At 38.7% G+C, this 16,807-nt stretch overlaps 1 protein-coding gene across 5 annotated transcripts in view; it reads right to left on the bottom strand.

Moving 5' to 3' along the window:
• Positions 1-16,226, bottom strand: part of Lrba (LPS responsive beige-like anchor protein) — a 648,575-nt gene extending 632,349 nt beyond the window's left edge. For 4 of the 5 annotated variants that reach the window (XM_040293202.2, XM_040293204.2, XM_021734740.3 and 1 more), the window contains exons 1-2: positions 15,828-15,981; positions 15,063-15,499 (exon numbers count right to left, since the gene is read on the bottom strand). In XM_040293202.2, coding sequence (XP_040149136.2) covers positions 15,063-15,278 — 216 coding nt within the window. In that variant the 5' untranslated portion in view covers positions 15,279-15,499; positions 15,828-15,981. Of the gene's footprint in view, positions 1-15,062; positions 15,500-15,827; positions 15,982-16,089 lie in introns of those variants that run through there. The other variant, XM_040293201.2, reaches the window with a different exon arrangement.
• Between the last annotated feature and the right edge of the window lie 581 nt (positions 16,227-16,807).

Genomic DNA, 16,807 nt, shown 5'->3' with positions numbered 1-16,807 from the left:
AGTTTTCTTTTATGTAAAACAGGGGTGGCTGGGGATGTAACTCAGTTGTACAGTGCATGTCTAGTATGCGTGAGGCCGTGGGCTCAATCCCTAGCAGCCCCCGACCAAAAGAAAAAAATAGGGGTGATCCTATGTCACAGAGTTCTTCTACGTTAAAACACCTCATAGGCACCTGGCACAAGGGCTCAAGCCTATAACCCCAGTGAGTCAGGAGGCTGAGGCTGAAGGATTGCAAGTTTGAGGCCATCCTCAGCAACTCAGTGAGGCCCTTAATCAATAAGACCCTGTCTTAAAAATAAGAAATCAAAAGGGCAGGGAATGTAGCTCAGTGGTAAAGTGCCCCTGGGTTCAATCCCCACTATAAAGATTGATAGACAGATGCCACTTGAGAAAACAAAGAATGTGTAGAATGAGTTAGGGTCCCAGATGAATTAGAGTCCCATGCATGATGAGACTTATGTTTTAGACAAATAGGTATAAATATCAGTTGGGAAACCTTTGGAGCCATGGAATGACTGACTGGCAGAGAAAGAAATCAGTTTGAGGATTTTTTGGGTTTTTTTAAAGATAATCATGTCAACTGTGAATGAAGAGGGTTTTTTAATATTTATTTTTAGTTTTCGGCGGACACAACATTTTGTTTGTATGTGGTGCTGATAGTTGTCAATGGACATTTATTTATTTATTTATTTGTTTGTTTGTTTATATGAGGTGCTTATAACCCAGTTCCTCACACATACTAGGCAAGTGCTCTACCACTGAGTCATGGCCCCAGTCCAGAAATTAGTTTTGAAGCATGTTATAATGATCACAGCAAGAGGCACCCAGAATCTTAAATAAGACCAAATTAGATTATTTAATTACATTTTCCCGACATCCTCACCAACACTTATTATTGTTTGTATTGTTGATAACTGCCATTCCGATTGGAGTGAGATGAAATCTTACAGTAGTTTTGATTTGCATTTCTCTAATTGCTGGAGACGTTGAACATTTTTTTCATATATTTGTTGATTGTATATCCTCTTCTGAAAAGTGTCTGTTCAGTTCCTTGGCCCATTTGTTGACTGGGTTATTTGGTTTTTTGGTGTTTTTGAGTGCTTTATATATCCTAGAGATTAGTGCTCTATCTGATATGCTTGTGGTAAAGACTTGCTCCCATTCTGTAGGCTCTCTATTCACCTCACTGATTGTTTCTTTTGCTGAGAAGAAGCTTTTAGTTTGAATGCATCTCATTTATTGATTCTTGGCTTTAATTATTGCACTACAGGAGACGTATTAAGGAGGTTGGGGCCTAATCCCACGTGATGGAGATTTGGGCCTACTTTTTCCTCCATTAGGTGCAAGGTCTCTGGTTTAATTCCTAGGTCCTTCATCCACTTTGAGTTGAGTTTTGTGCATGGTGAGAATAAAGGTTTCATTTCATTTTGTTACATGTGGATTTCCAGTTTTCCCAGCACCATTTGTCGAAGAGGCTATCTTTTCTCCAATGTATGTTTTGGCACTTTTGTCTAATGTGAGATAACTGTAATTATGTAGGTTTATCTCTGTGTCCTCTATTCTGTACCTTTGGTCTACAGGCCTATTTTGTTGCCAATACCATGTTGTTTTTTTTTAATAGTGCTCTGTAGTATAGTTTAAGATCTGGAATACTAATGTCATCAGTATCACTCTTCTTGCTAAGGATTGCTTTGGCTATTCTGAGTGACAGACTGGTTGTTGAACTGATGAAAAAAGACACTCAAGGTTAACTGCAGTTTCTACAAAGAGAAAGTGATATCAGTGAGATGAAGCAATACAGGTTTGTTTGATACTCTGTGCTGAGAAGTATCATCTCTGCCTTCTGTTTTCCTATCAACTAATTAACTTACATGTCTCTAAATAAAATGTAAAAAAGGGCTGGGCTGGGGCTGGGCAACCTAAGTTCAATACCCAGTACCAAAAAGAAAAAAGAAAAAGTCTTCACAATGTCTTAGTGATAGCAGAGTTAACAATTATTTTTAAAGTTAAAATTATGGCTAGGCTGTGTGGTGGTGCATACATATAATCCCAGTGGCTCAGGAGGTTGAGGCAGGAGAATTGCAAGTTCAAAGCCAGCCTCAGCAACCTGACAAGGCCCTAAGCAACTTAGCAAGATCCTGTCTCTTAAATAAAATACAAAAGAGGACTGAGGATGTGACTCAGTGGTTAAGCATCCCTGGGTTCAACCCCTAGTACCAAAAAAAAAAATTAGGGCTAGGGGTATAGCTTAGTGGTACAGCACCTGCTTAAGTATGCATGAGGCCCTAAATTTGATCCCCAGCACAACAAAAAATAAAAGAAAGTTAAAATTTTTTTTAAAAAATTTGGTGTTACCTGTCCATCGGTTGGTGGAGCTATCTGTCTGGTTAATGTGACCTTGGCTTGCTAACCAGTTTTGTCCCTTCCAGTCAGTCAGCATCTCCCAACTTCTTAGAGGGACAAACAGCATTCATCTACCCAAAACTAAACAACAGCAGATCTGTGATGCCCTTAGCTGTCCAAGGTTGCACACGCTCTACACTGATGGGTTCAGCATGTACCTACCTATGCCAGCAGGCTGCAGTAACACCCAGTGCCCAAAATACCAAGTAACCTGTTGAGCCTCATTTGTAATGGGAATTGGGGATTGCAATTATTTACTCCCCATGAAGGAAGAACTCCCAGGAAGTGTGGGTCATAAGCTTGTGTTGATTGAGTCCCCACTCTTTGAACATAACAGCCTGTTGCTACTACCAATGGGATTATTTAGGAAGACCCTGCATTGACCCCCGGTGGAGGAGAACGTCAGCCCACAACCCTGGCAGAACACTTAGAAGACAATTTAATTTGACTATCTAGAGAAAGTAAACATCCATCCTAACAAGGTTTCCTTGATCACCACCATTTGTTGGACTTTGGGTTGTTCTGGCTCTTTCTAGACTAAAAAGTTCTTTCAAGATTACCTTATGGCAATAAGAAGAGTCACCTTCCACTGGGACCCAAAGATCAAGGAGGAGCTTAGAGCTCCAAGACTAAATAAATACCCAGACCTCTAAGAAACCCATTGCAAAAGTTTAACCCAACTGTGACCTCGGAGTCTTCTCTGATGCCCTCTGAAAAAAAACCAGCAAGAATATTTATCAGTCTCACACCATCTGCTCAGAAATGTTAGAGAAACTTAGAAGCTTAACTCTCAAGCCTGGTCCTAAATTTCCTTCCCCTCTACCAGAAGGTTGACCCCAACAGTAGGACAAAAGAGCAAAGTTCTCAAAGGACATCAGAGGTGGCTTGCTCTATAGGAGGAAAGGTGTTAAGGACAATGTTATCTCTGAGGAAAGAAAGGATGGCAACACTGAGATACCTCTTAACAAATTTTCTCAGCTTGAAAGAAAACAGCAATCGACACTGAGGTTAAGACAGTTCAGAAAGGATTGAGAAATGAACCCTTCAAACGTGGCTACAGTTATTGCCTCTATCATAGACAGGATTCTGCTCAGAATGCCAGAATAGAGGACAATTCTGACAAAGAGTAGATTTAGGCATAAACCTTACTCTTATAGGATTCTTCCTTGCTGATTATCTTATGCAGCAGATGAAGAAAGGCACTGTATGCTAGGATAGAATGTATATCGATTGTTTTGATAACCCATGATGTGTTGATGTGTTCTGAAATAAGCTGTGTTATAGTATCCACTTAATAAATAATAAATCTGAGACACAAAGGGGATAAGGAACTTGTACAAGACACTGAAAAACTAATATTGTTGAGATTCTAATTCAAGAAATCTATAACCCAAACTTTTTTGGGGCAGGGTAGTTCTGGGAATTGAACTCAGCCTTTTATAAAAAAATATTTTTAGTTGTAGATGGACACAATACTTTTATTTCTTTATTTTTATGTGGTACTAAGGATCAGTGAATCCAGTACCTTCCACATGCTAAGCAAGGACTCCACCACTGAGCTTTAAGGTCACTTGAATAATGAAGCCCATTAATAAAGCTTGACAAATACTGAAGATGACACGTGGCATTGTCTTCTACAATTCATTAGTAAAAGCATCATCCTTTTGGTACTGGGGAATGAACCAGGGGTATACCACTGAGCTACATCCCCAGCCTTTTTTATTTTGAGACAGGGTCTTTCTAAATTGCTGAGGCTGGCTTCCAACCTTCAATTCACCTGCTTCAGCCTCCCAAGTAAACTGCTAGTATTACAGGCCTGCAAGACCACACCTGGCCCCTTTTTTATTAATGTGCTCAATGTGGTCAGTATGTAAAAGTCACACAAAAGATTATTAAAACTTCAGTTTCTTTTAGGATCAACACACAAGGTCATTTCAATCTTGAAAGCTAAGCCAACTATATTTTAACCATGAGAGTATTTAATAATGGACTATGTCATTAATTTCATCCAATTTGAATATGATATTCACTAAAATTTCCCTTTTACTAACACAAATTTTAAGTAATTTAAAGCAAAACAAAAGCAAATAAAAAAACCTTACAAGGTGAATCCTGATTATGCTAGGCAAGTCTTAAAAGATCTAGCTAACCTTTCAGACTGACTATTCAATTACATGATTGAAAGATGCCTTAAGCCACTATTTTCACATTTAAGGTTCTTTGCAATTATATACCATATATGGCTTAGTGGTTAAGTGACTGGACTGATCAGAAAAAGTGCATGTCTATAATCCCAGCTACTTGGGAGGCTAACACAGAAAGATCACACATTCAAGGCCAGCTCTAAGTAACCTGGCCAGACTTTGTCTCAAAAAATAAAAATTAAAAAGGCTGGAAATGGGGCTAGGGTTATAGCTCGATTATCTCCAAAAGAACTATTATTAAAGACTTGAACTATATGGGAATAATGTGGAAGTGACGCTAGTTCATATAGACTTCTTCCAACAAAATTAAAAGGAATTTGTAGCCATATATGAATATTTTTAAGGAAAACTTACAGACTTATTATTTTCCTTTCATGCAAACAGTGGCAGTTTAATGACTTCAAGAAGCACTATGCTTTCTCCATTATGTTAAGTATTTGACAAGCAGCAACAGATGAAAAAAAAAACTGCAAAGACATTTCCTCCTGTATTAAAACAATTAATTAATGAAGTAAGGTACACCTTGGATGAGACTTTTGGTACTGATAAAAATGTTTTCTCTCAGAAGTTAAAGATGAATGTCCTGCCAAATCTATATCTCAAAGAAGGAAGTAAAAGCTCCAGGGTTCATAATACAAAAGTGACTGATTCTAAGGCAAAAATACCAGTAAAGATTTAATCTTATTAGTATTCTTGTTAGAATGATTCTTGGTTCTATTAGTATTCTGATCACAAAGTTTCATAGGTTCTGCATGGTCTACCACAACCCTAATATTTCCTTATAAGCCCTGTTATTTTTAGTTCAATTTTATAGAATGCAAGACATTATGGCAGAAACACCTATATATAACTCATTGTGAGAATTTTTTTTAATTTTTTTTAGTTGTAGGACACAATATCTTTATTTTATTTTATTATGTGGTGCTAAAAATTAAACCCAGTGCCCCATGCATATAAGGCAAGCACGCTACCACTGAGCCACAACCCCAGCCCTGCTTGTGAGAATCTTAAGAAGTAAACTGGGTTAATACACATGTAAAACAGAACTTGGCAAGTAGTAAGCACTCAATAAATTTTAACTGTTGCTATTATCTATTATAACACAAAATAATGAATTAACTTCAATTCAAAAGCACATCAATTATCAATATACTTATATACTTCTATCAAATTGCTTTAGTCAACTTATAAAATAATCTCTTTATAAACCTAGCCATAGATACACAGCCTCACATACCCACTAACAGGAAAGTCACCAACCATAAGGAAAATTATCCTGCAAGTCTTTGGATTTGTATTTGCTTACAACCCCAGCCTGCCTAATGATATCTTTGTTGGATGATGGTGTGGCTCAGTGGTAGAGCACTTGCCTGACACATGTGAGGCACTAGGTTGGATCCTCAGCACCACATAAAAATAAATAAACAAAATAAAGGTATTGTGTCCATCTACAGCTAAAAAATTTGTTTAAAGAAATCATTAGACAAAGCGAAAATCTTTTTCAGTTCTCAAGCAATAGATGTATCTCTAACAAAACATAGTTAATTGAGTTTTTAATCATTCTGTAAGTATACAGAAAATCCAATCCCTCACCACTCTCTAAAATTACAATATTTATAGACGTAAATTACTAAAAGATTGATGGGATAAGGCTGATAAAGAAAGGTCTGAAAAATAAATGCAAAGACTAAGGTTTAATAGAAACAACAAAACTTTGAGCAAGAACATGATAAAGTCACATAACCTTAGAAGTCATTAGGAATTCAACTTTCTGTCCAAAGTAATAATATGCACCACAAAATCACCTCTTGCTTCATTTGTTTGTTTTGTTTTTATATTGTTTTTTGGTACTGGGGATTGAACCCAGGGACGCTTTGCCACTGAATCACATCCCCAGTCCTTTTTTACTTAATTTTTAATTTAAGACAAGGTCTCACTACATTAAGGATCTCACAAAGTTGCTGAGGCTAGCCTGGAATTTATAGTGCTATCTCAGCATCCAGAGTGACTGGGATTGCAGGCATGTGCCACTGTGCCCAGCCAAAATCCCCATAATGCCATGTTCTGAAACATTCAGGAACAAGAAATTCTCTACTTCACAAAGCACATTTTGATCACATAAATTATTTCTGGATAAATCCAATTAAATCTTTGAGGAATCAATTTTTTAAAATCTAAACTGAGAATGTTTTATTTAGTTGGTCAAGTCAATTAGAAATAATTTTTATACTCAACAGCTTTTTAAATTATTTTTTAGCATTTTTGCATATAACTTTTTTTAATTGACACATAATTGTACATATATACATGTATAACAAGTATAAAGATCAAATCAGGATAATAAGCATTTCCTTCTCCTTAACATTTTATCAGTCCTTTCAAATTCTTTTCTAGCCTTCCCCCAACTCCTCACAGGACTGAAGATTAAACCTTGCACATACTAGGCAAGTACTCTACCAATTAACTACATCCCCTGCTAATTTTATTTTTATTTTATTCTAAAACAGGGCCTGGCTAAATTGCCCAAGCTAGTGATCTTCTTGCCTCAGCCTCACAACTAACTGGGATTACAGGTATGTGCAATCATGCCTAGTTTCTAGTTCTTTATAAAATACACAGTAAATCATTTTAAGCTATATATTGTCACCCCGCTTTGCTACACAACTCTCAAACTTATTCCTCCTATCTAACTATATTTTGTTATTTGTTACCCAATCTCCCTCCATGCCTCTCATCCTTGTTTTATACCTTTTATTTTTGACGCAACATTTTTTAAATTTTTTTCTAGTTGTAGATGGACACAAATCTTTATTTATTTTTATGTGGTGCTGAGAATCGAACCCAGTGCCTCACATGCGCTTGGCAAGCGCTTTACCACTGAGTTACAACCACACCCTCCCCAACATTTTTTTAAGCCAGTGTCACTAGAAATCAACACTCAGGTTTCTGAGTATGCACCCATTACATGAGAGTGAATTAAAGAATACTAAAGCAAAAGGAAAAAACTAAGATCAGGTTATAGCAGACTATTTGAAAATTAATTCATGAAATTGCTCTAAGGGGTAAAACAAATACTGAGGTAATTCAAAATGATACAATGAAAAATGCAAGCTGCCTAACAAATATCTTCATAGAAACAGAAAATAATTTAAAAAATAGACCTTAAGACTTTTAACAACATACCTTTTTGCAGAAAAGAATAACAGGAACTAGAATTCCTGGCAGTTGTGATTTACTTAATGAAAAAGAGTAAGACATTTCCACTTAACAAACACATATTTGGGGGAGGGGAGGAGAGTACTGGGGATTGAACCTAAGTGCGCTTAACCACTGAGCCACATCCCCAGTCCCTTTTTATTGAAACCATATCTCACTAAATTTCTTAGGGCCTTGCTAAATTGGTGAGGCTGGCCTTGACCTTGTAATTCTTCTACCTCAGCCTCCCAAATTGCTGGGATTATAGTTGTATGCCACCATGCCTGGCTATTCATTTCTTTTTAATATTTATTTTTTAGTTTTCGGCAGACACAACATCTTTATTTGTATGTGGTGCTGAGGATCGAACCCAGCACCACGCACGTGCCAGGTGAGCATGCTACCGCTTGAGCCACAACCCCAGACCCTCATTTATTTTTTTTTTAAATATGTATTTTTTTTAATTGTAAGTGGGCACAATACCTTTATTTTATTTTTATGTGGTGCTGAGGATTGAACCCAGTGCCTCACGCACAGCCCTATTAATTTTTTTAATTTTTTTTTCTTAATTGTTGATAGATCTTTATTTTATTTATTTATATGACTGGTGCTGAGAATCGAACCACTGAGTGTGATACCACTGAGCCAGACCCTATTTATTTATTTTTTAAGATACAGGATTCTCTTATGTTGCCCAAGCTGACCCTAAACTCCTGGGCTCAAGGGATCCTCCTGCCTCAGCTTCCCGCCTGAGTAGCTGGAACTACAGGTACACTCTACCACATCTGATTTTTAGCAAATCGAGTACCAAGCACTGTGAAAAGTTCTGAGTTCTGAAGCACAAACATAAATAAAAACCTTATGAATAATTTATGTATCATAAAACAAAAATGTCCTGTAGACATTTTTAGTTCAAACATACAAAATCTACTCCAAAATATGTTTAAGAAGATATATGTGAAGCCAGGTACTATGGCACACACCTATAATCACATATCACAAGTTCCAGGACAGCCAGGGCAACTTAGTAAGACCTTGTGTGTCTGTCTCTGTCTCTCTCTCTCTCTACACACACACTTTTTTTTTCTTGTACTGGGGATTGAACCCAAGGGTGCTTAGTGCTGAGCCACATACCCACCACATCCCCAGCCCCCCTCCTTTTTTTTTTTTTTTCCATTTTGAGACAGGGTCTCAGTAAGTTGCTCAGTGCCTCACTAAGTTGCTGATGCTGACCTCAATCTTGCAATCCCCCTGCCTCAGTCTCTCAAATGGCTGGGATTACAAGTGTGTGCCTCCACATCAACTCAAAATATTTTTTAAAAATTTTTAAAAGGACTGGGGATAGAGAATTGTAGCTTAGGGGTTGAGCACTTGCCTCACATGCGTGAAACACTTCAATCCTCAGCACCACATAAAAATAAATAAATAAAATTAAGATATAATATCCATTTACAACTGAAAATATAAAAATAAAAAAGGACTGGGGATGTAGCCTACTGGTAGAGCACTTACATAGCATGTACAAGGCCATGGGTTCAATCCCCAGTACCACAAAAAAAAAAAAGTGTGTGTGTGTGTGTGTGTGTGTGTGTGTGTGTGTGTGAGAGAGAGAGAGAGAGAGAGAGAGAGAGAGAGACAGAGACAGAGAGAGACAGAGAGAGAGAGAGATGTTCAGCGGAGTCAGTATAAGAACAAAAAAAGCTTACTTAGTTTCCATTTTTTGAATTTCCAAATGATTTCTCAATTTAAAAAAAAAAAGCAATTCTAATGGAACAAGGCTATAAAACTTCAGAAGCCTAAATTATCAATTTTAACAATTATCAGTTCTAGAAAACTATAAAGTTTTTAAAATTTCACTAAATCATCCAAATTTCTCTTATTTATCAACATTAATGAATAATCTAAGAATAGAATACCTATTCAAGATCTATACAAATGTCCACACTGAACCATTTTTTCCTCTTTTGGAAATTTCAATGCACAAATATACCTACAAAAGCATTTTAATAACAAAAAAGAAGTTTACTTAAAAATTTCTGAAAGAATGAACGAAAAATCTACAAAGAAGGAGAAACATCCTATGCTTATAGACTGGAAGAGTCAATATTCCCCAAAGTGATCTACAAATTCAACACTCACTATCAAATTCAAGCAGACATGCAAAGCACCTAGAATTAAAAAGAACAATCTGGAAAAAGAAGAATCAAGGAAGGGAATATACACTCCCTATTTCAAAACTTACTACAGTAATCAACAGTTTGTACTGGTATAAAAACAACTGAGGGTGCTGCTCAATGGTAGAGCATTTGCCTAGCATGTGCAGGGTTCTATGGCCAGTATGGAGGTGCAGGGAGAGTAGGGATACAGACACATAGATGAATGGAAAAAAATTGAGTCCATGGCTAAGGATGAAGCTCAGTGGTAAAGCATTTGATTAGCATATGCAAGGCCCTGGGATTGATCCTCAAGTCTGTAAAAACAAAGAGTCCAGATAAATCTTTACATTTATAGTCAATTAATTTTTAACAAAGGTACCAGGCAATTCAATGAGGAAAGAATAAGCTTTCAACAAATGGCCTGGGACAATCATATAACCATATACAAAAAGATGAATTTAGACTCTTCTCTTACTCACACCATACAAAATGAACTTAAAATGGATCATAGGCCTAAAGGAAAGGGATAAATTTGTAAAGTGTCTGCAACACAGAATGTAAATATTACAAAATTAGGTTGTAAAAAGAAAAATAAGATTGGGATGATGGCTATAAAACCCCATAAATTTACTAAAAGTTATTGAAAATATATATAAAAAACACACGACTTTAGGCCAGTCAGCACTTTTCAGTATAATAATCATTGGAGAGCAGTCCAATTACTTTAGAACATTAGGACAAGAGAGGCTCTCTCCTCCAAGGGATGTGAACAATACATGTGGTCCCCAAAACCACTGGCAGTCATACTACAACTATGAGTGGAACAGCAACAGACTAAAGCTAATATCATACAAAACAAAACAGAAACAGAAAGAAATTGAGTCTTTAATATGATTGAGTTACTGTTCTTCTTACCCTACCTTTGGACTTTCAGATAAATGAACCTATGAATTTTTATTGTGCTCAAAGCAGTTCAAATTCTCTATTACTTATAACGTGAATTACAAATTGTAAAAAAAACAAGTATGTTTTTTAAAATCGATTACTTTTTTAAATACTTTCAGTTATAGATGGACACTTTTATTTTATTTACTTTCATTTTTTTATGTGGTGCTGAAAACCAAACCCAGTGCCTCACACATGCTAGGCAAGTGCTCTACCACTGAGCTATAACCTTTTAACCTTAAATACATGATGGCAGATATAAAGGAGGAAATAATTCTAGATACACACATTAGAATAAAGACATGTTGAATGATTACCTTTCTAATAAAGTTCATGTATAAGCCTGAAAACTGATTTTATGCGACCCACATATACGTAAATATTTTAATTTGACATTTTAAAGTATTAATTTTTAATTCTAGATTTCCTGAAAAATCAAAAGGTGTGACACCACTGTATCCACGTCACTGTGTCACGACAATCATCTGAAACATAAGAGCAGCTGCTTCTTTACACTGACACTCCCTCCTCTGTCCAGATAGCATGTGGTAGAGCCACATGCTATACAGCCACATGCTATACACTGTCAATACAAACCTAATATTTATGTGATCTGCTCAGCTCTTCTAAGTATTAAAGATTTATACTATAATATTTAGCAAGACATATATCAAACACCAAATAATGGGTAAGGAAAATTATATTCCATCTTTTTAAGTTTTAAGATTTTAATTCAAAATCAAATTTAATTAAATTACTTTTTAGAAAAAAAATCATGAAAATATGATAAGAAACACTATTCTTGAATTAAATAGTTCTGAATGCCTTTATATGCTTGAGGGAAACCTAAACTCAGCAGCAAGTTTCTGAAACATGCAATATATTAATTATTCTGAGTCCAAAAGTTTGAAAACCAAATTACTCTAACATACAGATGAAGAAATGGTCTTAAATTCCAATGAGAAAAATGCAAGGTTGACCAGAAGTTTAAAATACTTCAATACACTAATGTACTATTAATCAAATTTATCTTTAAAACAGATATATAAAAGGAATTATAGGGGCTGGGGATGTGGCTCGAGTGGTAGCGCGCTCCCCTGGCATGCATGTGGCCCGGGTTCCATCCTCAACACCACATACAAACAAAGATGTTGTGTCTGCCGAGAACCAAAAACTAAATATTTTTAAAAATAAATAAATAAATTCATTCTCTCTCTCTCTCTCTCTCTCTCTCTCTCTCTCTCCAAAAAAAAAAAAAAAAAAGGAATTATAAGGGGATAGTGAATTTATACCAGTAAAGTCAAGATACAATAGCAAAGTTGGGAGGCAGTACTTCATACAGACAGACCTTTGGAGCAGCTCTGTGGCTCTACCACATGCTATCTGGACAGAGGAGGGAATGTCATTTAATTTTGACAGTACACACTCATTGTTTAAAGTAGCTACTACTTTTTTGAATTTTAGTTGTTGTTGTTGTACATGGACACAATACCCTTATTTTACTTATTTATTTTTTTATATGGTATTGAGGATCGAACCCAATGCCTCACACATGGTAGACAAGTACTCTACCACTGTGTTACATCAAAGCTTAAGTAGCTACCATTTAATGAATAAAAAAGAATCAGTAGGACATGAGCCAGGTATGGTGGCTCACACCTGTAATCCTAGCAACTCAAGAGGCTGAGACAGCAGGATTGATTGCAAGTTCAAGGCCAGCCTCAGAAACTGAGAATAGACCCAGTCTCAAAATACAAAATAAAAAGAGTTGGGAATACAGCTCAGTGGTAGAGCATCGCTAAGTTTAAGTCCCAGTACCAATTTTTTTTTAAAAAACTGAGGCTGACAATTATCTATTAGAAAATATCTAATTAGGTGCAGCATTACTGATGAAACTGAGATGGACTAATTTACCAAAATCCCAACATTTCATTTTCCAAAATTTTTTAAAAACTGGCCAACACTCCGTGTATTGATCATTGGAAGTATTGTAAGAGGAAATGGGAAAAGAGGAACTGCTATCTAATCCTCTCAGCAATTTTTCCTGACCTACCTGCCAAAAGAATGATGGTGAAAAAGAAGTGTAATTGAACAAATTTTCCTTCTCCTTCTACCCAATCACCTGCTACCCTGCCAACATGCAACTATGGAGAATTTAACCAATGACCTTAAAATCTCTCTAGGTCTACATTTCTAAGCAGCATATAAGCAAACTATTACTATGGAATTTAGATTTTCTTTAATGATAAAAATGCAAGTGACTCATGTTTGTTCAACCACCCCCACAGGACACATTCTAAAGAACAGAGGAATCTGAATCCTCCTTCTGTCAAAGAATGTTGTGTCTTCACACACACACACACACAAAAAAAAACTAATTATGCACTATATCACTATCACAGATTTCTGTTTATCATCCAAGATACATGAAGTCTAGAAAAAGAAAAAAAAATCAAAAACTTGTTTTCAACTTTTTCTATTTTGATGTAAAGAATTAGATCAATTTGCATTTTATCTCCTTGAGACTCTTATGCATATAAGCTTCACATGCATAGAAGATTCCCAAAATGCTGATAACCACTGGATTACTGATACCAGAGTTTACTATACTATTATATATATGGACATTTCCATAGAATATAGTTTTTAAAATGTGCAGGGTGTGGTGGCGCATGCCTGTTATTCCAGCTAATCTGAGGCAGGAGGATGGCAAGTTCCAAGCCAATCTCAATAACTTCGTGAAATCCTGTCTCAAAAAAATAAATAATAAGGGCTGAAGACATAGCTCAGTGATAGAGCACCACTAGGTTCAATCCCCAGTACATCCTCTCAAAAAAAAAAGTGTGAGTATTTATACATAAACTCTCAATAATCTGGTAGAGAAATGCCATATTGTTCAAAGTTTTCATACTCCAAAAATAAATTTCATCCAGCTACTTTTGAGAAGAGAAGTTGTATTGCAAATGAGCAGACTAGCACTTAAGGTCTAGTGTAGGAAATAATTAACCACCCTGGAATAATACAAGCCTAACCTTGAAAACACAGAGGCAAAGGGAAAAAGTGCTAAACAGTTATTACAACTATTGCACATTTTTATTTGGTGCCATCTGTTATCTTCTAACAGGCTGGGTGGAAAAGGGTAATTTTTTTTTTTTTTTTTAGTTGTTGAAGGACCTTTATTTTATTCATTTATTTATTTGTGGTGCTGAAAATCGAACCCAGTGCCTCACACATGCTTGGCAAGTGTTCTACTACTGAGCTACAAACCCACCTCTGAAAAGGGTAAGTATTTTGAGGCCAAATTTCCTTTTGATTCTTAAATTGATGACTAACAGGGACTGGAATAAACCTAAAAAGGCTATTAAAGATAACTATTTCTAAGAATGGACTAGAGGAAAAAAAGGAAAGTAACTCATCCACTTTTTAAAAATAACATTCATAGTTCATAGTAGTATAATCAGTAATGTCCAATAATCAACTTTACGTCACTGTGAGACACAAATTTACAAAAGAGAAAGATTATACCATATCTGCCTCAATCCTTTTTCAAATTGCCAATTTTCACAAGATCACTTTACACGTAATCCTAAATTCAATCAAAAATTTAACTTTGGTTACTTCTAAAAATAAAACATCAAAATTTAAAAATACTAACTGGCAGCAAATTAATCTTTCATTAGCATTATGAAGAAAAATTGTGTGTTTAAAACTTATTATGGCAAAACATAACTTAAGCAAACTCAAAGACACCTTATTTCCAAGTCAAAAAAAAAAAAAGGTTACAATAACTTAACTAAAACGTTAAAGAGAAATGCAGGCTTAAACATACCCGTACCAGGGGGGGGAAAAATATATATATTACAGAAAACTCATCCACTAGAAAACACCCACCCATAAAAAAAAAAAACACTTCCACACCGCAATAAAGATTTCCTCAGTAGTGATGTGTTCACTTTCACAAAACTCAAGCATCCAAATTTGTATAATTCTCTTTAAATTGAAAACTATAAGAAACGGCTTCATTTAGGTCAAGTAGAACTTTGTATTTCTAACCATGGAAAAAGCCATCATCAGAGTAAAGCACATGACTCCAGCTTTAACGTCTTGTTCTCCAACTCACCAAGAAAAGTATATGCTTATAAAATATTCATCTACTTACCAGGTTAAAGACAGTTTCTACGATATCCCTATTGGATACTTCTCCAACTTCAACCAATCCCGTCAGCACGGCAAATTTCATTCTGATGCCCCTGATGGGGAGCCCTGGCTTCAGAGACAATGCACCCCCTTCCGCAGGGGTTTCTTCTTTCCCTCCACCTCCCCCGTCATCACCTGTTGGTGGCGGGGAAGGGCCACGATTGTCTTCACTAGCCATTGCTAGTTCACGAGGAAGGACAACTCGGAGTCACCCCGAGGCAGCAGTAGCTGCACTGGTAATAAGCACAGGACGCGCAAAGCAAAACGAAAAGGGTCTCTCTTCCAACTTGAGGAGAAACCCCAAAAGCAGTTGATGTGGAAAGTCCTTGGCGTCGCCCTCTTCCTCTTGGAGAATATTTGTCCAATCTCTCTCCCCGAGGCTGACAACAACGCCAAACCCTATTGGAAGATTAAATATATGTTAAATAGACTAGGTTTGGTTCGAGGGGACTGTTTGGGGGGAACAGTTATTGTCCGTCAAGTAAGTTACTGAAGGCACCCCGCCACCAGCCGCCCGCCTCTCCCGGGCTCCCGGAGCCGGTTCTGGCGAAGGCGGGTCCGAGAGGCCCGGAGCAGGTTCACTCCTCCCCCACACTCCCGCAGGTTCAGGGCGCAGGGCAACCTCTCCTCACAGGTGCACGGAAGAGAAACTGTCGCGGGGACAGGAGGGGCCGGGGAAGGGAGGGGACCCCCCACGCCACCACCGAGGCAGAAAGTTCCCCCTCACCCAACACTCCGGACTTGTCCTCGCCTCCTGCCAGGGAGCAGCGAGACGGAGGTGGCGGCGGAGAACCAGGGCAGGAAAAGGCGGGGGAAGGGGGCGGTGATTATCTCAACGCTCGGCCCAGGGGGAGGAGTGGAGCACCTCTCTCGGGCACCTGAGGTTCGGCGGCGAGAGGAGGGGAGGTGTGTGCTGTGGCAGAAAGGGAAGGGAGGCAGCCGGGGAGGCCCCAGGGCGAGGAGAGGAGGAAGGAGAGAGGTCAGTGCACCTGGTCGCAGCCTCCAAGTTTCCCTAGTCCGCTCCCCGGGAGCCCGCGGCTGCACAGAACTCCACGGTTTCCTGGCCCGCCCCACCCCTGCGCTCAGCCTTTGCAAAAACAGCCACTGCTGGCGCCACCGACGCCACGACTAAGGCTGCTGATGGTGATGAGGATGCTACTGCCACAACTCGCCCCGCCACGGCTCGCACCGCCGTCCCTGCGCCTACTGAAGCTGCTCCCGGCCGCCATGACAGCGCCGAGGGCTGCCGGGCGCGGCGTGCGCGTGCGCGAGCGCGCGGGGCGGTGGGGCGGGCGGGCGCGAAGGCGGAGGCAGGCGCACGGCTGGCGGGGGACGCGCGGGCGAGCTGGGGGGCCGCGAGAGGGCGGGGGCGCTGGGCACCCGCTTCCTAGGAGGAACGCGCGTGAGTGTGCCGCCCGGCAGACCTGCCGCTCAGGTAGCACCCGGTGTGCCCCCCGCCCTGCGAGGACAGTCCTTTCCTGCCCGGGGCCAGCTTTTCCTCCCTGCCCACCCCCCGACCTGGGAAAGCGCGTGGGCAAGTGCCGAGGCTGTGATTCCGACGCTCCTGCGGTTGTTAAGTTACCGCAGGGTCTCCTGGCGCGGAGGGAACCGCCCCTTGTTGCCAAGGTGTCGTCTTGGACTTGGAGAAGGACACCTGAGGGACCTCTGCAAATCAGAGAGGTGGCAGCGCTGGAGCCGGCGAGGCTG

The sequence above is a fragment of the Ictidomys tridecemlineatus genome, chromosome 9, assembly GCF_052094955.1.
Source record: "Ictidomys tridecemlineatus isolate mIctTri1 chromosome 9, mIctTri1.hap1, whole genome shotgun sequence".
NCBI classification, from domain to species: domain Eukaryota; kingdom Metazoa; phylum Chordata; class Mammalia; order Rodentia; family Sciuridae; genus Ictidomys; species Ictidomys tridecemlineatus.
The sequence above is the reverse complement of the archived record's forward strand: the minus strand, read 5'-3'. Positions and strand labels throughout refer to the sequence as shown.